General features: G+C 42.3%; 2 protein-coding genes and 1 long non-coding RNA gene across 4 annotated transcripts in view; 2 read left to right on the forward strand and 1 right to left on the reverse strand.

Annotated features, from left to right (window-relative positions):
• Positions 1 to 1,079, forward strand: part of TP53BP2 (tumor protein p53 binding protein 2) — a 94,011-nt gene extending 92,932 nt beyond the window's left edge. The window contains exon 18 of the mRNA XM_037823124.1: positions 82 to 1,079. Within this exon, the coding sequence (XP_037679052.1) occupies positions 82 to 123 (42 nt within the window). The 3' untranslated portion in view covers positions 124 to 1,079. The remainder of the gene's footprint in view (positions 1 to 81) is intronic.
• A 6,595-nt stretch (positions 1,080 to 7,674) lies between these two features.
• LOC119524471 lies at positions 7,675 to 12,126 on the forward strand. Its single transcript, XR_005214826.1, has 2 exons — positions 7,675 to 10,956; positions 11,060 to 12,126. It is a non-coding gene; the product is annotated as an uncharacterized LOC119524471 (long non-coding RNA).
• The window catches only part of CAPN2 (calpain 2), a 70,336-nt gene continuing 55,449 nt past the window's right edge, over positions 8,153 to 23,039 (reverse strand). The window contains exons 11-21 of one of the 2 annotated variants that reach the window (XM_037823137.1): positions 22,129 to 22,140; positions 21,093 to 21,304; positions 19,061 to 19,097; positions 17,990 to 18,055; positions 16,657 to 16,714; positions 14,270 to 14,334; positions 13,224 to 13,292; positions 12,482 to 12,560; positions 11,140 to 11,256; positions 10,819 to 10,877; positions 8,153 to 9,116 (exon numbers count right to left, since the gene is read on the reverse strand). In XM_037823137.1, the coding sequence (XP_037679065.1) occupies positions 9,093 to 9,116; positions 10,819 to 10,877; positions 11,140 to 11,256; positions 12,482 to 12,560; positions 13,224 to 13,292; positions 14,270 to 14,334; positions 16,657 to 16,714; positions 17,990 to 18,055; positions 19,061 to 19,097; positions 21,093 to 21,304; positions 22,129 to 22,140 (798 nt within the window). In that variant the 3' untranslated portion in view covers positions 8,153 to 9,092. Of the gene's footprint in view, positions 9,117 to 10,818; positions 10,878 to 11,139; positions 11,257 to 12,481; positions 12,561 to 13,223; positions 13,293 to 14,269; positions 14,335 to 16,656; positions 16,715 to 17,989; positions 18,056 to 19,060; positions 19,098 to 21,092; positions 21,305 to 22,128; positions 22,141 to 23,039 lie in introns of those variants that run through there. The other variant, XR_005214819.1, reaches the window with a different exon arrangement.

Genomic DNA, 23,039 nt, shown 5'->3' on the forward strand with positions numbered 1-23,039 from the left:
CTCCCAGTGTTTCTTGAAATTTTGTTGTGCTTTCACACTTCTTTATCGTTTGTAAAAAACAACTTGTAAACTCTCTTACAGCTGTACCCAAGAATTAAACCAAGACAAAGGAGCTTGGCCTGAACTTTACAGAATTTTAGTTAATGAAGAACTAATTCCTGTTAACACTAAGAAGAAATGATATGATTATTTTTGACAAAAAATTTCACAAGACTTATTTCAGTGACAATGTAGCTTGAAAGTGCTGAAGAATGTGAAGAAAATGAAGGATTGAAAACTCCCTTTAGCGAAGTACATTGAGCTAGATGAAATGGAGCTAATGAGTAAGCTGACCGGGCTGCTGGGGGGTGAAGGTGTTCCATGCAGCACACAGAGGGTGGCAGCGGCAATCCTGTTTTCTGCAAGAAACAAGACCATTTGTTTTGCTGCTGTGAACATCAACTTTATGTCCTGCTTAGCTGGTTATTTCAGCACCTGCCCTGTACTGGTCCTCCTGCCAGAACCCGGAAGGGCTGGGGGCATCATGGTGCCATCTCCGTCCCCACAGCACCGGAATGCCCTCAGGGCACTTGTGTGAAGGTCTGAAGGTGCGGCACGCCTCTGTACTGTCGGTGAAGAACTGTTAGTTGGTTGTCGGGGAGCAATAACTTTATTACAAGTTCTTGTAGCATCTTTTTATTATACATATGTTTGAAATATTGACACTAAGCTACACTATAGGTAATCAGATTTAGAATACTGTTTTTAGGCTGAATTTGAATCTATATTTATTGTCTTTTGTATCTTGAAAATTAGAAACTTGCTTTAGGCTTACTTATAATGTTTGTCAAAATCATAACTGATTTTAAAAACAATTGTAATAAAATTGAACTTTTTTTCTTTAAGCTTTTTACTGGTTTTAGTTCTTGATGTCATAAATAGCCTTTGTTTAAAAGTCAAAAGCCATTGGAATATCTTACCCAGCTGAAAAATAATGACCTGCTTGATGCAAATATATTTATTGTAATAAATTTCCTTACCGCCGTGTGATTAAATGTAGGAAGTATTTCTTTGTTCATAAAAAACTCTCAGATTTGCAATTCATGAGTTTTGGAGCGGTCTTTGAAATAAAGTTGAGGTTTATTATTTATTTATTTTTTTAAAGATCTTAGCAATCATGTTCATAGAAGCTTACTTGTGTCTTTTACCCAGAGCCTCTAATAGATTGTTCTTGTGTCCTCATTTTATTTCAGGTTTTTCATAGAATTATGTAAGAGTTGATTTTTTTTTTAATCATCATTTTATTGAGATATATTCACATACCACGCAGTCATACAAAACAAATCGTACTTTCGATTGTTTACAGTACCATTACATAGTTGTACATTCATCACCTAAATCAATCCCTGACACCTTCATTAGCACACACACAAAAATAACAAGAATAATAATTAGAGTGAAAAAGAGCAATTGAAGTAAAAAAGAACACTGGGTACCTTTGTCTGTTTGTTTCCTTCCCCTACTTTTCTACACATCCATCCATAAACTAGACAAAGTGGAGTTTGGTCCTTATGGCTTTCCCAATCCCATTGTCACCCCTCATAAGCTACATTTTTATACAATTGTCTTCGAGATTCATGGGTTCTGGGTTGTAGTTTGATAGTTTCAGGTATCCACCACCAGCTACCCCAATTCTTTAGAACCTAAAAAGGGTTGTCTAAAGTGTGCGTAAGAGTGCCCACCAGTGATCTCTTGGCTCGTTTTGGAATCTCTCTGCCACTGAAGCTTATTTCATTTCCTTTCACATCCGCCTTTTGGTCAAGAAGATGTTCTCCGTCCCACGATGCCAGGTCTACATTCCTCCCCGGGAGTCATATTCCACGTTGCCAGGGAGATTCACTCCCCTGGGTGTCTGATCCCACGTAGGGGGGAGGGCAGTGATTTCACCTTTCAAGATGGCTTAGCCAGAGAGAGAGGGCCACATCTGAGCAACAAAGAGGCATTCAGGAGGAGACTCTTAGGCACAAATATAGGAAGGCCTAGCCTCTCCTTTGCAGCAACCGTCTTCCCAAGGGTAAAACTTATGGTAGAGGGCTCAACCCATCAAACCACCAGTCCCCTATGTCTGTGGTCATGTTAGCAACCATGGAGGTGGGGTAGGCGAATACCCCTGCATTCTCCACAGGCTCCTCAAGGGGGCACTACATCTTTTTTTTTTTCCTTGTTTTTCTTTTTTTTTTTTTTAACTTTCCCTTCTTTTTTTAAATCAACTGTATGAAAAAAAAAGTTAAAAAGAAAACAAACATACAATAAAAGAACATTTCAAAGAGACCATAACAAGGGGGTAAGAAAAAGACAACTAACCTAAGATAACTGCTTAACTTCCAACCTGTTCCTACTTTACCCCAAGAAAGTTACATAATATAGCAACATTTCTGTGAACTTGTTCCTACTATATCCATCAGAAATTCACAGACCATAGTCATTTCTGGGCATCCCCAGAACGTTAAATAGCTTATCTGTTCTTCTTGGATTATTGTTCCCCCTTCCTTAATTGCTCTCTACTGCTAGTTCCCCTACATTCTACATTATAAACCATTTGTTTTACATTTTTCAAAGTTCACATTAGTTGTAGCATATAATATTTCTCTTTTTGTGCCTGGCTTATTTCGCTCAGCATTATGTCTTCAAGGTTCATCCATGTTGTCATATGTTTCACGAGATCGTTCCTTCTTACTGCCGCGTAGTATTCCATCGTGTGTATATACCACATTTTATTTATCCACTCATCTGTTGAAGGACATTTGGGTTGTTTCCATCTCTTGGCAATTGTGAATAATGCTGCTATGAACATTGGCGTGCAGATATCTGTTCGTGTCACTGCTTTCCGATCTTCCGGGTATATACTGAGAAGTGCAATCGCTGGATCGAATGGTAGCTCTATATCTAGTTTTCTAAGGAACTGCCAGACTGACTTCCAGAGTGGCTGAACCATTATACAGTCCCACCAACAATGAATAAGAGTTCCAATTTCTCCACATCCCCTCCAGCATTTGTAGTTTCCTGTTTGTTTAATGGCAGCCATTCTAACCGGTGTTAGATGGTATCTCATTGTGGTCTTAATTTGCATCTCTCTAATAGCTAGTGAAGCTGAACATTTTTTCATGTGTTTCTTGGCCATTTGTATTTCCTCTTCAGAGAACTGTCTTTTCATATCTTTTGCCCATTTTATAATTGGGCTGTCTGTACTATTGTCATTGAGTTGTAGGATTTCTTTGTATATGCAAGATATCAGTCTTTTGTCAGATACATGGTTTCCAAAAATTTTTTCCCATTGAGTTGGCTGCCTCTTTACCTTTTTGAGAAATTCCTTTGAGGTGCAGAAACTTCTAAGCTTGAGGAGTTCCCATTTATCTATTTTCTCTTTTGTTGCTTGTGCTTTGGGTGTAAAGTGTAGGAAGTGGCCGCCTAATACAAGGTCTTGAAGATGTTTTCCTACATTATCTTCTAGGAGTTTTATGGTACTTTCTTTTATAGTGAGATCTTTGGTCCATTTTGAGTTAATTTTTGTGTAGGGGGTGAGGTAGGGGTCCTCTTTCATTCTTTTGGATATGGATATCCAACTCTCCCAGCCCCATTTGTAGAAAAGACCATTATGACTCAGTTCAGTGACTTTGGGGGCCTTATCAAAGATCAGTCGGCCATAGATCTGAGGGTCTATCTCTGAATTCTCAATTCGATTCCATTGATCTATATGTCTATCTTTGTGCCAGTACCATGCTGTTTTGGCAACTGTGGCTTTATAATAAGCTTCAAAGTCAGGGAGTGTAAGTCCTCCCACTTCGTTTTTCTTTTTTAGAGTGTCTTTAGCAATTCGAGGCATCTTCCCTTTCCAAATAAATTTGATAACTAGCTTTTCCAAGTCTGCAAAGTAGGTTGTTGGAATTTTGATTGGGATTGCATTGAATCTGTAGATGAGTTTGGGTAGAATTGACATCTTAATGACATTTAGCCTTCCTATCCATGAACATGGAATATTTTTCCATCTTTTAAGGTCCCCTTCTATTTCTTTTAGTAGAGTTATGTAGTTTTCTTTGTATAGGTCTTTTACATCTTTGGTTAAGTTTATTCCTAGGTACTTGATTTTTTTAGTTGCTATTGAAAATGGTATCTTTTTCTTGAGTGTCTCTTCAGTTTGTTCATTTCTAGCATATAGAAACATTACTGACTTATGTGCATTAATCTTGTATCCCGCTACTTTGCTAAATTTGTTTATTAGCTCTAGTAGCTGTATCGTCGATTTCTCAGGGTTTTCTAGATATAAGATCATATCATCTGCAAACAATGACAGTTTTACTTCTTCTTTTCCAATTTGGATGCCTTTTATTTCTTTGTCTTGCCGGATTGCCTTGGCTAGCACTTCCAGCACAATGTTGAATAACAGTGGTGACAGCGGGCATCCTTGTCTTGTTCCTGATCTTAGAGGGAAGGCTTTCAGTCTCTCACCATTGAGTACTATGCTGGCTGTGGGTTTTTCATATATGCTCTTTATCATGTTGAGGAAGTTTCCTTCAATTCCTACCTTTTGAAGTGTTTTTATCAAAAACGGATGTTGGATTTTGTCAAATGCTTTTTCAGCATCTATTGAGATGATCAATTGATTTTTCCCTTTCGAGTTTTTAATGTGTTGTAATACATTGATTGTTTTTCTTATGTTGAACCATCCTTGCATGCCTGGAATGAACCCCACTTGGTCATGGTGTATGATTTTTTTAATGTGACTTTGGATTCGATTTGCAAGTATTTTGTTGAGGATTTTTGCATCTATATTCATTAGGGAGATTGGCTGGTAGTTTTCCTTTTTTGTAGCATCTTTGCCTGGTTTTGGTATTAGATTGATGTTAGCTTCATAAAATGAGTTAGGTAGTGTTCCATTTTTTTCAATGTTTTGAAAGAGTTTGAGTAAGATTGGTGTCAGTTCTTTCTGGAAAGTTTGGTAGAATTCCCCTGTGAAGCCATCTGGCCTTGGGCATTTATTTGTGGGAAGATTTTTGATGACTGATTGGATCTCTTTGCTTGTGATGGGTTGGTTGAGGTCTTCTATTTCTTCTCTGGTCAGTCTAGGTTGTTCATATGTTTCCAGGAAATTGTCCATTTCTTCTACATTATCCAGTTTGTTGCCATACAGTTGTTCATAATATCCTCTTATAATTTTTTTAATTTCTTCAGGATCTGCAGTTATGTCACCTTTTTCATTCATTATTTTGTTTATATGGGTCTTCTCTCTTTTTGATTTTGTCATTCTAGCTAGGGGCTTGTCAATCTTGTTGAGTAAGAGTTGATTTATGGGATGAAAGCTTATACAGACAAATTCTCCACCTTGTTTTATTGTTACCAAGTTTGTGAATTGTGTTGGAACCCATTTTGCTTAGTGAAACTATTTTATTTAATAGATGGTATAAATGAAAAAAAAAAACCTATGGTCACTTTCCTTAAACATTTTGATGAGTTCATTAAATTCTAGCAGGGAAGATAGATGAAAGGCAGAATATACCACACCTTTCATAGTAATGTAGAAATAGTGATAAAGTGAACTAAATGTCAGAAGACTTGTGTGGTGAGAATTCTCCACCCCCCACCCCAAGATTCCTGTCTCCTGATTATTCATTCAAACATTAATCTAGGTACTGCTGTGAAGGGACTTCCAGATGTAATTGTTGCTGTTCAGCCGAAGGTAATCATAGGAGCCCTTAACAGCAGGAGGGACAGACAGGAGAGATGAGGAGAGATGAGGTCAGAGAGATGCTGAAGTGCAAGAAGGACCCAACCCACAAATGTATGAAAAGAGATGTGAAAATTAGGAAACCATGATGATGGTTTTATATTCCTTAATCCTGAGCTTGGGACATCATTTGTTTTTGATCCCTCCTCTTGGCTTTTCATTTGTTTATTATGAAAATAATAGTGCTCCTTATAGAAATACTTAAAAGTACAGAGAATGGTTATGGAGCAGGGGGGAAATGAAACTACTCCAGAGGCAACCACTGTTAACATTTGGGCATATTTTTTTCTAATCTTGCCTATGATTTTTTTTTTTTTTCTTTACACAGTTGAGTGCATACTATTTAAGCAATTCCATATTCTCCTGTTTTGTTCTTGACATTGTATCATAAATATTTATTACCATGATTTTAATGGCTGAACAATATTCCATCATGTAATTTGTCCAATCATTTAACTAATGTTGAATGTGTGACTTACTGTTTTCTAGTTCTTATGTCTTAAAATTGATGCTGCAGTCACATGTTTGTGGTAGCAGAGCTTCCAGGTTTTGAAAAATAAGGGGTGGGGGTGAAGCAGTTGGAGCATAATCCATTCTAAAGATGGTAGTGTGAAAATTTTAGCTGTGTTCAGATTGTAAAGGCAGCGGAGCCACAGGGGAATTTTAACTAGCGGAGCAGAGAAAGGGACACGTGAGAGTCCCGAGAGTTTGCAAGAGAAGCAGAAGGGAAACCACAAGAGAATAGATTTTTGAGGGAGGGAATAGTGAGTGGTGGTAAAGGCAGCAGAAAGGTGCACATATGATTTGGCATTAGGCACTTTTAAAGAGTGTTAGGGCCATTAGGCAGGCTGTAGTAGGTTAATGAGTCAGTGGGAATTTGGAATTGGAGGTCTAGTGTGGCCAGCTTCTCAGGAAGCTGGATTCTGGAGGGAAGGAGGAGAGAGAAGGGTAGAGGAGTGTGTGTGTACGAAGTGAGGATGTGGTAAGCACTTGTATGTTTAAATGCTGTGGGGAAAGAAGAATGGAAAGAAAAATTGAAGATACAAAAGAGAGAAGGTCTAATTAATAGAGCAGAGGCTTGAGACTGCAATTCAGAACAGAGATTCAGGGATGGCTTTTTCTCCCCAGACCAGAGGGAAGGAGGTATAATGGTTTAGGTAGGGGAGTTTGTACAGAACCAGAATGTAGTGGGGAATTACTTCATCACCCTTTTTTCCCTCCCTGTGAATTAAAATAGGAATTGGCAAATGTTATAGTATGTGGGAAAACCCAGCCATACGTCATTACATATATTTATATGTATGGTGTGGTTATAATTACATAAAATATGCATGGAAAAAATACTGGAAGGAAATGTGCTAAGATATTAAGTGTTGTCTTTAGATGCTGATTCTATGGGTAATTCCCCTCCCCTTCTTTTCAGTCTTTTTAAAATCTGCTTTGTTAAACGTATATCATTATCATATATTGAGACTTAGCCTTTTAAAAATGAGACTGTGAACTAGGTCAGCTCTACAGACGGAAGTGCGGCAGGAGGGGCACAGCACTCAGCACCGCTGTGTGCATTTGGGAGGGGCTTGCCTTTTTCCTCTCTTGTAAGTGTCTGAGGACCCTCCCTCAGATCCCTTCTGACTTCACTTCTGTCCCCTCCCAGCCTACATTCCGTGTTCCCATATTCCAGCCACTCCATTCCACCATCCTCAATCCCTTCATCCTCCGGTCCTTCCACCTTCCATCTTGAATCAGTTCAGATATCTATTAACTCTACCCCTAAACCTCTGCTGCTGAACAGAGAAAACTCATCCAGGAGTGGAACAGGATCACTACTCATGGTCTCCATTCTCCTCTAGACCCTCAAAACTACTCTGTAAGCAGGAAGAACTTAAACTCATTCAAGGTAAGTTTGGGAAATCTTTATTCTTTCCTTTTTATGAAAAACCAGGATTGCCATTCACCACCAGTCACCTTGCATCTTTCCCATTTCTATGATTTCTCAAGGATTACCAACAGCTGACCAGTGTGATTTCACCTGCATGTTTTCTCAGCTCCTTTTGTTCCCTACATAAGTGGGAGTCAACTGAAGTGAAATTTAGGTGGCAAATAAAGCAGGAAGCTTCCTCAGGGGCAAAGAAATCTGCCTATAGCTCCTTAAAAGAGACTTGTTAACAAGCAATAGAAATTAGAGCTGTGCTTCCTTATTAGGAGTTCTGAACTGGATTTTTATGAATTTTACAGTTGCAAATTTTAATTTTAGGTAAGATGCCTTTTCCTTTCAATACGTTAATTTGCAGAGTACGTTAGCTACCTTGTTAAAGTGAAAACAAGCTATAATTATGTGTGCTCATAAACCATCCTGCTGGGGCCACCCTTCAGGAAGGAAAACACATACGGTGTGATTGCACAAGGCTATTTATTTAACAGTACATTTGGAAGAAGATAAGGCAACAAGGCAATATTTTTATAGTTTTGCTAGCATTTTCCCAAGGTAAAGAGCCAGGAAACACCTTGTGCTGTTTTCCCAAGAACTCCTCTGTGGTATCTCCCTAACTCCATGCACAAACGCTAGACATGGTGAAGTTGGGAAAGTTTTGAGGCAGCAAAAAGCTTGTTTTGTCCATCACAATTGGTTTGCAAACTGAATGCCTGGTTTTGGTGTACTGCTTCGTTTGATCAAGACAGAATCCCTTCAGTATTGATAATACTAAATGTATAAGGCCAGATAAGTTCAAGGACTTGAGTTTAAGAACATTTTACTGTTGCCAATTGATAATATATAAACCCTGTCTTTTGTTTATCCCAAATGATGGCAAATTTTGTCTCATCTTGACAAAATTATTCCATGATACATATTTCCCATTTTGCTCAAGGGAAATAATAATTCCTGGGCTGCTGTCTGGTAGATGCCACAGCTGCATTTTTAAGCTTGCACTTGCTTTGTATCTCATCAGCAAGGGCCTACTGTCCTTTGAGGTTGACTTAATGTTTGCTCAGCTGTTAAATACCTCCCTGCATTTTTCCTGATTTAATATTTCTATAAACAGGAAAGTGTGTGAAAGTAAAAAATGTATACTATTTACAGACTGAAAACTTTCTTTGAATTTATCAAGGGTTTAGTGACTCACTTTTGCATTATTATATGATATGCAAATCTTTTACTTCAATATCTGAAAGTTCTTTATGTCAGATAGTAGTATTAGTTTCAGCTATAATCATCAGTTTAAGTAAATGTTCCCATAATTTCGTGATCCAGATAAAAAGTGTTTCTCTGTGGAAACTTAGTCCTTGGCTGATTTTCTTTCATGAGAAGTCTTCAGGCAGATTAGTTGTAACTTCAAAGTACTGAAAAACAGAGCCACTGTAAGGGAGAAAAAAACACAAATCAGTGCAGTGAACATTTTTTAAATTAAAGGCTCTTTAAAAGTACCTGTAGTTTATTCTGAAAGTTCAGGAAAACTGATCCAAGGCTAAGATACAAGTGCACTAGCTCACATTCTTTCTACCTAGAGTCTAGCATTTTACACAAGGTTAGTAGCTGTGTGTTATTTGAATCAGGTGGCCACAAATCATATTACAGGGCTGATTGGATACACGAAACTTGAGATTCAGACAACATATAAATGAACATTTTCACTTATCTCTGCCTCAGAACAGTCACATCAAAAGCCCTTAAACTAGTGGTTTTTAGCCTTGGTTCTGACTAGAATGACCCTGGGGGAATCAGATTCTGATTTTAATTGACTGGGATAGCACCTGGACATCAGGATTTAATTAAAAAAAAAAAAAAAAACTCTTCCCCAGGTGATTTAATGTGCAGCCAAGGTTGAGAATCACTCACACTGAAGGGGAGATGATCCTGACATTGCTCATCCTTAGCAAAGACTACTAGATGTGGGAATCTCTAGGAACCTGTGAAAGGAGAAGCTTAGGAGTAGGAGTGAGAGCCAGTGGCTAAGACCTTTCTTGGAGGAAATGGGGTGAGACTGGACTGAGTAGGCAGGCCAGTATAGACAGAGTTGGGAGCTGGGATGGACAAGGATATCTAGCAATGATGATAAGGAGCTAGAGTTTCCAGAACTTAATGATGTGATATGTTTTATGTCACAGTGATTGGCTCTACTTTGCCTTACAGTCTCAATGCAGGGATATTTCCTAGTCTTCATATAGCATTAATCAAGTTAAGGTTATTTGTAAACAGTTAAAATCTATTTTCAGTTGGCCAAAGATTTATGTCATACTTCATATTAGCAGCCTTTTTAGTTGCTAACTTTCTCCAGAGTTCAAAATTCAAGGAAGAGTTGCCATTCTCGGACCAGATTCCTTCTTAGCACCTTGCTCCTCTGTTTTGTGGGGATGGGGTTGATTACTTTGCCATTTCCACCCTCTGCTGGCCAGCTGACCCACTCCTCCCCATCTGGTTCATTTGAAGGGAGAGAACTTTCCTTCATGACAAGAGAACATTTTGCAGCTTGCTTTTTGTGAAATTGGAATGCCAACTTAATTTGGATTGATGATTATTTCGGATGTGAGCATTACTGGGATTCCAGACAATGAGTAAAATGATACTACATATGGCAAGCTTATTTACTACTGTTAATTTTATTGTAAAGGTGGAAGAGAAAAGTAATTTGCTCAGAAAGCATTTAGAGCTGTTCTAAGGATCTTTCCAAAACCCAAGTTGAATTTCATCCAGAGGGTTTCTTTATATAAGCACCTTCTCTCCTGCATGCTAATTAGCAGTTCATTTTTCCAGCAGCAACCTGCCCTCTTTTCGTCTTATTTTAACCTTGTCTAAACTCAAGGAAAGTTCATGGGAGGACAGAGCCATGTGTGTTTTCTTGGACTTGTGAATCAATTGGTGGGAACAACCACAAGAAAAAGTGCACTGTGGCATTGGCATCTCAGTGGCATTTATAGGCTTATCCCGTAAGACCAGAGGGTTTTTAAAGCAAAGTTTTAAAAAGCAGGTCAACGATCCATGGGTCTCTGTCACTCAAGTAACCCCTTCTCCCCCCATCCCCTTTAGGAGTGAGGTGGTCGGTGTAAAGCTGCAGACTTACAGAGATAAGGTCGAGCTCTATTGTTCCAGTATTCTCGGGATCCAGCTGCTTAAATATCTCTGGAGGAAGGAAAAGAAAATGTCATAAGTGAATTAGCTGAACCATGGATCACATTAATCTTCTTCCCCTATTTGGCAGGTGATTTCACTGAATGTCACAAGCTACTTGTATCTCCCGCCTTCCCCAAATTAACAGAGGAAATTTCATTCTCAAGTCCCAGAAAAGCATGTCTCTGTTTCAGGTTATTTCACCTGCAGTGAAAGGTAGTCTGCTTTAATACTGAGAAAACGGAAATGGGTCTTTCCCCAAATAACCACTTACTGAACAGTGTTTCCAGTCGAACTAAGCACCGAACAAAATTATCAAAATCGATGATGAGCTCGTCATCTGCAAACCGAGCAACGATGACTTGGTGGAGCTGACAGGGCAGTTTGAAACCTGGAGTTACAATGAACAAACAAACCGATTGTGAAGTATTAGATGACAGTGTGTAGCTCTGTTCACCAGATACAGAATTAGAACTGCTCTTGTCTCTTGACTGCTCTTCTGTGAGACTTATTTTGCAAAGCCAGTACCTTCTGTTATTTCTTTTATTTTCACAATGTTTGCCCTTACCCTGACTGTTTCCTTACTGTTTTCTTCTATTGACTCACATTTCCCTGGCTACTGCTACCTTTTGTTTTGGACAAACCTAACTCCTGCTTCCCAAAGACTTTTCTTGCCTGATGCTATTTCCATGGTCTGTGCTGCTTCATGTCGTCAACTGTGCTGCATTATTTTTATGCTTTTTGTTTGTTTAGCTCAGAATCATCTCAAAGACTAGATTCTACCTCATATGTGTGGCAGAAACTGTTTGTGGTACCCCAATATTAATTTTCCCTCTTTCCACAGGAAGAGAATTTTTAATGGACCCATGGCTGCCTAGACTAAAGATCATATTTCCCAGCTTCCCCTGCAGCTATTTTCCACCTTGTGGCTAAGTTCTGGCCAGCGGGACGTGAGCAGAAGTGGTATCGGCATTAAAGGCAAGGAGCTGTTCTTCCCTTTTTCCATCAACCCGCTGCTAGGATGTGGTTGTGGTGGCAAACTGTCCTGGTCACATGGTGAGGGCAACACTCTAAGGAATGGCGAAGCAAATGACAGGAGGAGCCCAGGTCCCTGACAGCATGAAGGCACCATCCCGCTTTGGACTGCTTGAGCTTGGCTTGTAACATGGGGAGAAATGTATCTTATTTAAACCACTGTTTTTTGTGGTCTCTGCAACAGCATTATACCCCAATTAATAAAGTGAACAACTTCATCATCTCAGTTCCCACTCTGTTGGTCTACCACATGCTTGTGTCTCTTCTACTGATATCCACTTCTATCTCATCAACCCTACACCTGAAAGGAGGAGCTTGGGGGAAGCCTACTGAGAGCCAGCTTCACCTGCTTGACCTGCCAGGTTTCTCAGAAGGAAACTTGGATTCAGGAAGGCAGTAGAGGACGGAGCATCCTGGACTGAGTTTTATCTTACCAATTAGTCTTTAAAAGGGAAATGAAAAGATGTGCCTACATTAAACCAGCACCTACTTTATTTTATAGTTTACCAAACTGGATTTTCTGGTATAGAGTATGTTTTCACTTATTCTATAGATAAAAGAAAATAGTTATGAAGTATTACCTGCTTCTTCTAGTGCTTTCCGCATCTCATAGGAATTCATGGTACCAGACCTATCAACATCAATTTCCCGGTAAATTTTCTGGAACAGGAAAAATAGTTATAAGAACCACGGCCCAAAGCAAAGCAGGTGGCAAGTTACCACTGTGCTTTGTGTTTAGTGGGGATGACGTTTTTCTAGCTCTGCGCCTCTAGTTTGGCTTTGGAAAAATTCAACTGTATTTCTGCCTTAAATATGATAGTATTTTGCTGGTTTGTAAATACTCGCATCATTACATAATGACTGCCTGAGAAAATCTATTTTTATTTTTTTTTTTGCGAATTCCACTGCTTAGCAGGCTGCATCTCTCAAATTCTCACCATTGTTTCTAATCAACTAGCCACATGCCATGGGCCTTATGTTAATGTTTGTACTTGAGCTGGCAAATATCCAAACTACAAGGACCACACAGCCTTTTCAGTAGCCCTTCCGGTGGCTTTTAGATGTCTCTATTTCTGGTAAATAATCAGGTGAAGGTGGAGAATAGACTACTTAATTTGAAAGGTCCCTGGTTTTCTCTAGGTCATTAACTGTTTGCATTTCCCCAGCCCTATCTTTACTCAGTCTGAGCTCCATTATGGGTAAAACCTTAAGCCCTGGAGAAATGTTCCCCACCCTCCTGAGCTGCTGCCTTATATTGTGCTCACAGCATGTTCCCCAACACCAGTCCACCTGCCCCTCCCATCCGCCCTCCTGGGATCTTACTTGGTATTTTTGAATCTTGGTCCAGAGAATGTAGAACTCCTTCAGCCCCAACTTACCACTCCCGTCTGACTGCCTTCAGTTAAGGAAAGCGCTCTGCGTCTGGGTTCATTTGGGCAGAGTGCCTCCTGGTTTGTCCTTTCAACTGGATACTTCTGATAATCACAGTTTATCTACAGGGAGGTTTTGCAGAACGACTCTTTTCTTGCTTTTCCCATTGCCCAAACATATCTAAAGGGTTGGAGGAAGGGCAAGATAGACATCTGGCTCCCTCCTGATCCAAGTTAGTTTTGATCTAGGGATGCTGTGGTGGCCCCAGATTCTGCTAAAAATGAGCGATAGAATGATATGCAGGGGACTTCCTATGGCTTCTAATGGTTGGGTCTTTGCCATTTTTTGGAGTATTTCCTAGGCCTTTTAGAAATCACACAATGGGTTCACACCATAGAGACTACACCACTGCCCCTTACCATCACTTCTCATTAAGCACCCAGAACAAGGGGGGGAAACGATAATTAGCTGCCCTAGGAGCAGGCAGGTCGGTGGACTGTCATCAGTGGCCTTGGAAGGCGCTAGAACAAAGGGGAAGGAGAAAGACCATGGAGGGCAGGGCCTCTTATCTACAAATCAAGAAGGAAATCTTGATCAAAGAATACAGACTCACATCAGAAGTATATGGTTTAGGGGACATTTTCCCAGGGGAAGTAGTGGAAATCCTGTCACACAGGAAACAAATTTAAGCTCCTTTGGGCAGAGCGTGGTGGGTGTGTTGTCAGAAACCCCTGCACCAGCTTGAGGAATGGGCTGGCTGCTCTGCAGTCTTAGCCTATGGAGGTAGCAGAGATGAGATTTCTTTTTTCATCATCTGAGGTTACTCACGTTACCTTAGTAAGGGAGGCCAGTGCTGACGCTAGTCCCACAACAATTCAGTGGGTTGAATGGAGCTGGCCATTCTTTGAAGGGGGGTAAAAGGCAACGTGGTTGAATCTTTTCAGGATGATATTTTGAATTCCCTCAGTTTTTGTTTCTGGAGCAATGTTAAAGGATACATCCAGCATGTCGACCATGATTTTGCAAGTCTCAATGCTGAAGCCATCTGACTTGATATCTTGGCCTAGAAGACAAAACAAATAAGAAAGGAAAAATTTTTAGAGCACCACCGTCCAAAAAAACTTTCTGCAATGATGGAAATGTTCTGTATCTGCACCATCCATCCATTAACCACAAATGACTACTGAGCACTTGAAATGTGGCTTTTACTTAATTTTAGTTAATTTAAATTATTTTAAATAGCTACATGTGACTAGTGGCTCCCATACTGGGACATTTCGGGGGATGACTTCTCTGTATATCTGCAATGGGCAAACAGGGTTTTAGTAAGTGCTTTTTAAATAAATGAAAGAATGATGTTAGCAGGGTGCAAATCACCTGTGCCTGTCAGGCAGGGAAAAGAAAAACAGAGGGCACGTGTGCTCATTTTAGGTTATGCCCTGTGAGAGGAAGAGCCTCACTAGAACTGTCCAGTCTGCATTTATGGCATGTCTGTGTGTCCCCAGTGGACCCCAGATGACTAAGAAACCTATGACCAGGAGTTATTCTGCTCTACTGGGTAAGTCCAGTCTAGTTGATGAGTGGCAGGGGATGTGAGACCTTGTTACAAATGTGTACCCAGGTGTCCCACAGACTTCACGAAGAGCCCACACTTTCACTGTGTTCTTATAAAAGGTTCTATCCTAACCTGTCTGAAAGCCATCTGGGTACCAACCCCTTCTTGGGTGTAGAATTACAGCCCAGAGGCTGAGCTGGGACCCTAGGGCAGAAGGCTGGAGTCTCCGGGCAGCGAGGGGGAGGGGAAGTGAGCTCAGGCACATGTGTAGCAAATGGTGCCTCCCCCAGCAAGGAGCAGGCGGGATCCAAGTATGGTCCGATGCTTCCCCACCCCCCGCCCTCCATCTGTGAAGAAACAATGAGGCTTTAGTCTCCAGGGCTCAGGACAGCCACACATCTGAGCCACACCAATGACCTCACTAGTGCCTGGCCACCTCAAGGGTAATCACCATTTGCTTATCTTCCCCCAAATCAGAGGAGGGAGGGCTTCCTTGAGAAGCACTGCAGTGGACTGGCCACCCTTCCTTCCTGTGTGGAGGAATCCTGACTGACTGAGAGCCCAGGGAATCACAGAAGCTCTAATGCAGCCATTTGTGTGGCAGCCACAGGACAGGGAGCCGCTAACTGGTTTCTGTGAGGGGCATGTCCTTCACATACCCCGGACTCTCTTTTGGCTCTGAAGGAGGACTCCTCTTTATCTCGAGGGCTAGGCTGGAAGCCATCTGGGTTGTCAGGGAATGACTTCACAAGGTGATGCACAGTGCTAATGTTCAGGACATGACACTTCTGTTTCCAATCCAGATTTATAACTTATAATTCTGATACTGCCAAAACCCAGCTTACTAGATTGCAATCTTATCAAAAGCAGCACAATTCTTGTAATTTGAGAGAGAGGAAAAAAAATTGTATATATATGTGTGTGTGTGTGTGTGTGTATATATATATATATATATTTCTCTCAGTGGTGACCAATAGTGAATGGGTTAAACAATCAATCCTTTGATATTTTTGCTTAAGAAATAGTTACAGACTGAAAAGGTTTTTGAAACCACAGGTCCAACCCATTTCTCAAGTCTCTAACCAGCTGTATTCGTTCCTTGTGGAGACCCTGGGCCGAGAGCAGCCACTCCTGGAGTCGCAGGTGCTTGCTTGGCCCATTGGCTTGAATGAAGTAACATTTCTGTCAGTAAAGAACTAGTCGGACAGGCTTATTTACATGCAATTAGGAGATGAGACCTTTTAATCTCCCGTTCCCTTAGTTTGAGCACAAGTATGACGATGGTCCATTTATTTTTCCATGCTGGCTCATCAATGGGATACTGTCACTATATCAGTGTTTCCCCACAAAATACAGCCAGGGAATTCAGGAACTTGGGAATGCTTTCTGGCTCCCATTATCTGGGCCAACTCAACCTTTTCTGACCAATTTGTCATCATAATAGCTGCCATTTGTTGAGCACAGGCTTTGTGCAAGGCAGTTTCCATATATAAGACTTCCACCACTCTAAGAGCCAAGTAAAAATGCCCATTTTACTGATAAAGAAACAAGTGTAAAAGGCTATATAACTTGGTTTAGATCACAAAGCTAGTAAGTAGTGGAAAGTTAGACTTGGTCTTTAACCTCTAGACTCTGGAACATTTAGTTCTTTTTTAAAATAACATGTAAGAACTCCCTTCTTCCAATTCTTTGGAAGTAGCAATGTCTGTAGGAGCAGGGAGTGATGCTTTAGCCACAGCAGCCAATATGTGGGAAGGGATGGATTCCATGTTCCCTCATGCCCCTAGGAGAAGGTGCAGGGTGAGAGACTCACAATGAAGGGATACTTACGCTTTGCTAGAACTCTTCTCAGGATGGTCTGCAACTCAAAGGCAGAAATCTCTGCATCCTATGGACATTTAAACAGAGCACTGTTATTCCCTTCCTGTGGAGCCAGATGCACATGTATAGTAGACACCTGCTCCGTTCAACCCTGTCCCAGCCCTGTGCAAGGGACATGAGGTAGGCTTGGGGTACGGTCTGAATTCACATGTCTAATAGCCCTGGATGATGTTGATGCCGCTGCCCCAGGCCACACTTTGAGTGGCACCGCCACAATCCATCCATCCGTGTTTTAATCTAAAGTGTGCCCTAGGTAGAGGTCATTCACCATTTCTTTGCTGTAGAGAATAAAGAATATGTTCTCCACTCTACCCATGTTTGTGGTCTTAGTTCCGTTGTGCCGTTCCTCCTATCCAGAGGAGTTCCTCATCCTTCACAACTCAAGATCTTAGGCTTCCTGTAAAACTAAAACCAGTGGCCTCCAAGAACAGCCCAGCCCTTTCTTCATGGCCCTTTATGTTGGGGCTCCTCAGACCTGTTCAGGTACCTCCATTCACTTATGCCTGTTAGTGTAATTGAGGGGCAAACACCATTGTTTAAAACCAAGATTGACTGTGGTCATTTTTGCTTTTGGGGGATGTGTGTGTGTGTGCATGATTCACATCAACAGGGAAATAAGTTTCTAGAATGCCCCCTTCCCTTGAGAAATTGTGCAGGGGGTGGGGAGCAGTTGACACCTGGTTTAGCACTTTGTTGGGTCTTTGGCTAAGCAAAGGGAGGCCCAGATGAGCTTGATGGTAGATGCTGGAGAGGGCTAAATTTCTCTGCCTCATGAAGAAGGATGATCTTGTTTTTTGGAGTTGTTGGGAGAAAAGAGGGCTGGATAACTTTGTAGGAAACTGAAGTCTTAATGGCTGAGGAATTTTTTAAGAACAGGTTAGTTTAATATAATAGTTGTAAGCTGTTTGGATTTTTGTGATTTGAAACCCTTCCCTCTCCTCAAATTCTTATAAATAAATGGCTTGTTTTTGTGGAAATCCAGGATAAGGGGCTGAGTTCCATGTTTCAGTTGGCATGGACAGAGAAAATAAAACAGCCACAAGGAGAGACCAAGAAGCCCTTGGAAGGAGGAACCCAGAGCCAGAGTCGCCCATGAAGATGAAAGCCTCTAGCAATGGGCAGAGGCCTTAAAGAGGATCTGGGCAAGGAGTCTGAGCTGAAATTTGGGTCAGTTTTGCAATTCCTCTTTTCTTTTGTTCAGTTTGTTTCTTCTCCCCTTTGAATGGAAGTGTTTTCCTTTGCATCAACCAGAGGGCATAACAGAGTTTTTGGGAACACCTACCTCTCCTGCCAACTGGGCAAACAGCCTTCTGAATCCATCATCGATGTCATCCTCACTGATGTCAATCTGGAAGGTGAAGGGCAGAAATAAGGAAAAAATGGGTCAGGGGAAAGAATGATAACAAGGTTCTCCCTACCAAGGCAACCAGCCCACCTTCTCTCCCTTTGTAGGTTCTCTTGGGCCTGAATTCTAAGGTTATTTGGATTGAGATAAAGGACGTGTGCAGAATTAATGACAGAATTTTTTTCCTAGTTAAAACACATGAGAGGGAATATAAACTATGTGGGACGGAGTTAGGCTCTAATTTCTCACAACAGGTATCTTCTGTAATGTCCAGCCCAAATCACCTTTCACAATCCACTCTAATAGGAACTTACAAGCTTAATGCCTAGCTGGAGTGTTCCGGAAGAATTTTGACAGTGGCTAGTGAACACAGCCCATGGGACCCTTTGAAATTGTTCAGTCTCTTACTCAACACACATGACAAGCACAGAGTTTCAGCAACCGATGTTACCTCGGGTCCCAGGACAGAAGAGGAGGATATATCTTATGCTATTCCAAAGCTATTCCCCTTTGGGTGCTCTCCTCCTTTGACTTTGGATATGTTAAGGTTAGGCAGAGTTTGCAATTCCTGAGCTGTATCCCTAAATTACCTTCAGGATTTGTTACTGAGTCACGATTTTTAGAACTCTCAGGAACCTGAGAAATCATGTCGTGCAGCTCTTTCATTTTCATCTCATTTCAGATGAGAAACCTGAGGCCCAGCAAGGAGGGGTGACAAGAACCTCACTGCACAGAGGTGCCATCCTTCTCCACCCACCTCCCCATGCAGGGGTGGGGTGGGGTGAGGGACAACTCTGCCCTAACAGGCCAGGGACTGGCCCAGGCCCCCAGCACAGTGGCCAGAGCTGGGGGCAGGGGGCAGACTGATTCCCAGTGCAGGCTGTATCCTCAGTTTCAAGCTGTGTTCATGAAGTCTTAGAGGCCTCCTAAACCCTTGGAATGATGTTTTACTCTTCTGTACTGGGTTGTCCATGATAGAGAGGGTGGGATTCAAGGAGTTACAAGTACCTCTTCAAGGTTGGCCTCAATTTCATCATCGACAACCCTGGAAATAGAAGGAAAGTGTGTGTTACTGGAAGGGAGGCTAGGGCAAAAACAAAGTGTTGCAAAAATCATTGCTAAAATGGAAGTGCAATGTTAAAATCCAGCATGGGGTGGGGGCAAGAGGATGACTCTGTGTCCCAAGTTTATATGATAATGGGTCCCCTAATAGCAGAAACTAAGACACAAATGATCCATGGGAAGTGTCATGACGAAAATAACTTGGAAGGCTGGAAATTTTTGTTTGCTGGTTTCTGTTCTTTATTAATTAGCACAGTCTTCCCATTTGGCACGGTGCTGGTATTCTACACATCTCACTCAGTATCTGTCCTGAAGGAACAGCTCTTAAGTTCCAACAGAAATGCTCTTTACCATGGTAAAACTATTGTCTACTTGATCTGCTTAAGGTTGGAGAAGGCAGGCAGTGTGGAGGCCTTGTGTTATTTCAACAGAAGCACAGGCAGAGGTTAGTGTGTCCCCATGCACAGTCCCTGCATACAAGGATGGCTCCTTCTGCTTCATAATGAGGTATCCTCTGTGTCCGAGTATCCTCATGGAAGAAAAGATAAGGGGACCCTTGGGGCTGATAGACTCTGGAACAGATTATTATCTTGGGACAAGGAAGTTAGACACCTTTATTGGGAGAAGGGCCGTACTACTGGGGTGGAGAGAATAGAAGAGTTGGGGAAATTGAGGCTTCCCTTGGATAGCACCATGTGGTTGGCAGGGAGGAGCAGTACTGAGTTTGACCCAGATGCCACTGGGTCAAGTCCCCATTTCCGTGTCAGTGGAGACTGTAAGTGGAAAGCACGAGGCTTCCTCCAAGGACCCTAATGACACTGAGAAGGAAGGCCCTTTCCCTGTGGGAAGCTTAGCAATAGAAGAGAACCCATTAATGGCAGGAAAGCTGCAGCACTGTAGTGACATTTACTGGCTTGCAGCTGCCCAGCATTGTTCTTTCCTGGATAGCACCCTGATTTCTCAAGCGAAATTATTTCTTTGTCATTTACTGTCTTGAAGCAAGGGTAATTCCCTGCTTCTACCTGTCACTGTCCTTGTCCCTCTACAGGAGCCAGGAGGCCAGTGGCTGACCGAAGCCCAGGCCACCAGACACTCTCTACTGGATCTGTGCATCTGAGCGAGTGGCACAGGTCACAGCACAGTGACATAGCAGCTGCTCTGTCCTCTGCCTCCATGCCCTGGAGCCTCTAGTACTTCCTCGGTTCCTGCCTTTCCCCAGCCCGTCCCTTTGCCTCCCATCAATTCTGGAATCCCAAAGGCCTTTCACTGAATTTACTTTTGCTTAAGTTGCCCAAGGTTGATTCTGTCTCTGGCAGTCAAGTGCACAACTGAATATACATGTCTGAGGCAACAGAAGTTTTAGGGGGCCCCTAAACTCTTGGAATTAGTTGGTGCTCTTCTGTTCTGTGTGGCAGAAACCATTGTGAAGACCACTTAGCAGTGGGATAGAGGCAATACTGACAGTGGCAAGAAACTGTGATGCCAGCCAAAAAAGGGTTCTCCAACAGCTGGAACTCAATGAGTAAGTGGCGGGACCCAGAGACCTAGTGACTATGACAGAGAGAGGTTGCCACTTATACCTTTGGTGGCTCTCCAGGCCAGTGGCCTGGGAAAACAAGAATTAGACCGGCACTGCCCAGTTTCTCCAAGTGATGGGAGTGGGTTCATAGGTAGTCTAATATAGGTCATTCAGATGCAAATAACTTGATAATTCAGACATACAACTGTTAAGTTAGATTCTACAATTCACTCTACAACTAAAATACCCTTGAGTGACATTTTTCTTTGCTTACCTGAGAATAATACTAAAAATTCTTCAGTATATCAAATCCCCACATGAACCCTTTGAAGAAGGCAGGAATTAAGGATAAAGAAATTAATGTTCAGAGGAGTAAAGAACTATTTATGGGTCAAGGAACAGACTAGCGGATAGGAAAAAGAAGGGGTGCAGAGGAAGAAAGGGGCAAAAACCACCTACTCGTAGTCAGCTTTCTTTTCGGAAAAGATCCGGATGCAGAAATCCCCATCCTTGTTGGGCTCGAAAGTGGAAGGCACGAGGATGTACTCGCCCGCAGGCAGCTTGAAGCGGTTGAGCACCTCCCGGAGGTTGATGAAGGTATCTGACCGCTCCCGTGCTCTGTGCGTCAGGAAGAAGTTTTTGCTGAGGTGGATATTGGTCTGCCCCGCGAACTAATGAACAAACAGAGAAACAAGTGAGAGTGGGGCAGGGGGAAAAAGGCTCCAAATGCATGTCATTTTCACTCATTGAAATAAAAGGATTACAGTGATCATGTCTGCACCATTTACATAGAAAGCAAACTTTCTACCTAAACAAGTGCCCACTGAGGAACTAAAAGGCTTATATGCAACGGGGCCCCCTCAGTCACCCAGCTCTGTCTGCAGAGATGCCCTACTTCCCACAGGAAGTTAGTGCCTCAACCTTCACACAGCGGCACAGAAGATACATACAGAAGAAGGCCCTGTGACGACAGAGGCACAGATTGGAGGATACAGCTGCAAGCCAAGAAATGCCCAGGATTGCCAGCAGTCACCAGAAGCTAGGAAGAGTCAAGGAAGGATTCTTCTTTTTTTAAATTTTTACTTTTCTAAGCAAACACTCTGCCCCTAGGAAGGATTTTTCCCTAAAGCTTTCTGAGGCAGCCTGGCCCAGAGAACACCTTGATTCTGGAATTCTCGCCTCTCGAACTGCGAAATAATTGTTTTAAACCACCCAGTTTGTGGTACTGTTACAGCAGCTGTGGGAAACTAATACAGGTTGTCTACCTGGAATTAAACCATGCGTGGGCTCTGCCAGGCCACTAGGGGGCAGCAGGCCACACAGGGAAGCCCTGGATCTAGAACCTGAGCAACTTTAGCAGGAGGAGAGGACTCATCCTTCGTAGCCACAAGCTCTCCCTGGGCTTCATGAGCCCCTGAGCTCCAGCAGCCTGAGCCTCTTATCTGTTGGTGAACCAGAACCTTCAGGAACAGGAACTAATGCAAGCCAGACGTACCTCCTCCGGAACCTGCAAAGGGGAAGGAGAACCACACTTAATTCTGATTCTGGGAGAGCTGCCATCACTCTGTTTCTTTTGCTACCACCCTTTCCTTGTAGCTTTAGCACTATTAACCAAATCAACATACTTTCCAAGGAACTCAAAGCATTTCCACATGGAAAAAAAAAAATCTTATGACCTGGTAATTTATTTTAACTTCCAAATTAATTTACTTAACTTCTAAATTCCAAATTTATAGAGCCTAAAAGCAAGGCACTGAATTGTGAAGTGACTTGTCTAAGGTCATCTGGCAGGGGAGCAGGGCTGTACCCAGAAGAAGTAGATGGGTTCCTAACCTTTAGGTTAGGAGCAGGTGTCAGTTCTAGGCCTCTGTCTGCCACAGGCAGTCTGTATTTCCTACGTCCTCTCTCTGGCCTCAGGTTCCTTATCTCTGAAATGGGACCAAATGATCACCAAGGTCCTTCTGAGCTGTGAAAGTCTATGTCTGGATTTCCAAGCCCATGGGGTGGTGGGGAACTGTGTCTCACAATTCAGTTTGCATTGTTCTTGGAGCTATTTTGTCCCACATCTGAAGTCCTCAGCTGCTGTTTTAGAGACTGAGGGATTTGGGATTATGTACACTTTTAGAACTTATGGTGCTTGCCCAGCTCTTGCCTAAATCCATTTCTCAGGTGGGTGGACAGGTATGAGGTCAGTGTCCTGCCAGGGGCAGCCACATTGCCAGTGAGGACACCTCTCCGGACCCCTTGTCTGGGTTCCACCCGAGCTGTGCTGGTAAATTGGCCCTCGGGGAAAGGCGGGAACCCTGACTTGTAGTGTTTGCCAACTTCCATGGTAGAAATCCCCCCATCGTGGTTGTTTCCAGGCTGCCAGTGTGACCTCACTGACCAAGGGACTGGGAAGAGATG

The sequence above is a fragment of the Choloepus didactylus genome, chromosome 2, assembly GCF_015220235.1.
Source record: "Choloepus didactylus isolate mChoDid1 chromosome 2, mChoDid1.pri, whole genome shotgun sequence".
Classification (NCBI taxonomy): domain Eukaryota; kingdom Metazoa; phylum Chordata; class Mammalia; order Pilosa; family Megalonychidae; genus Choloepus; species Choloepus didactylus.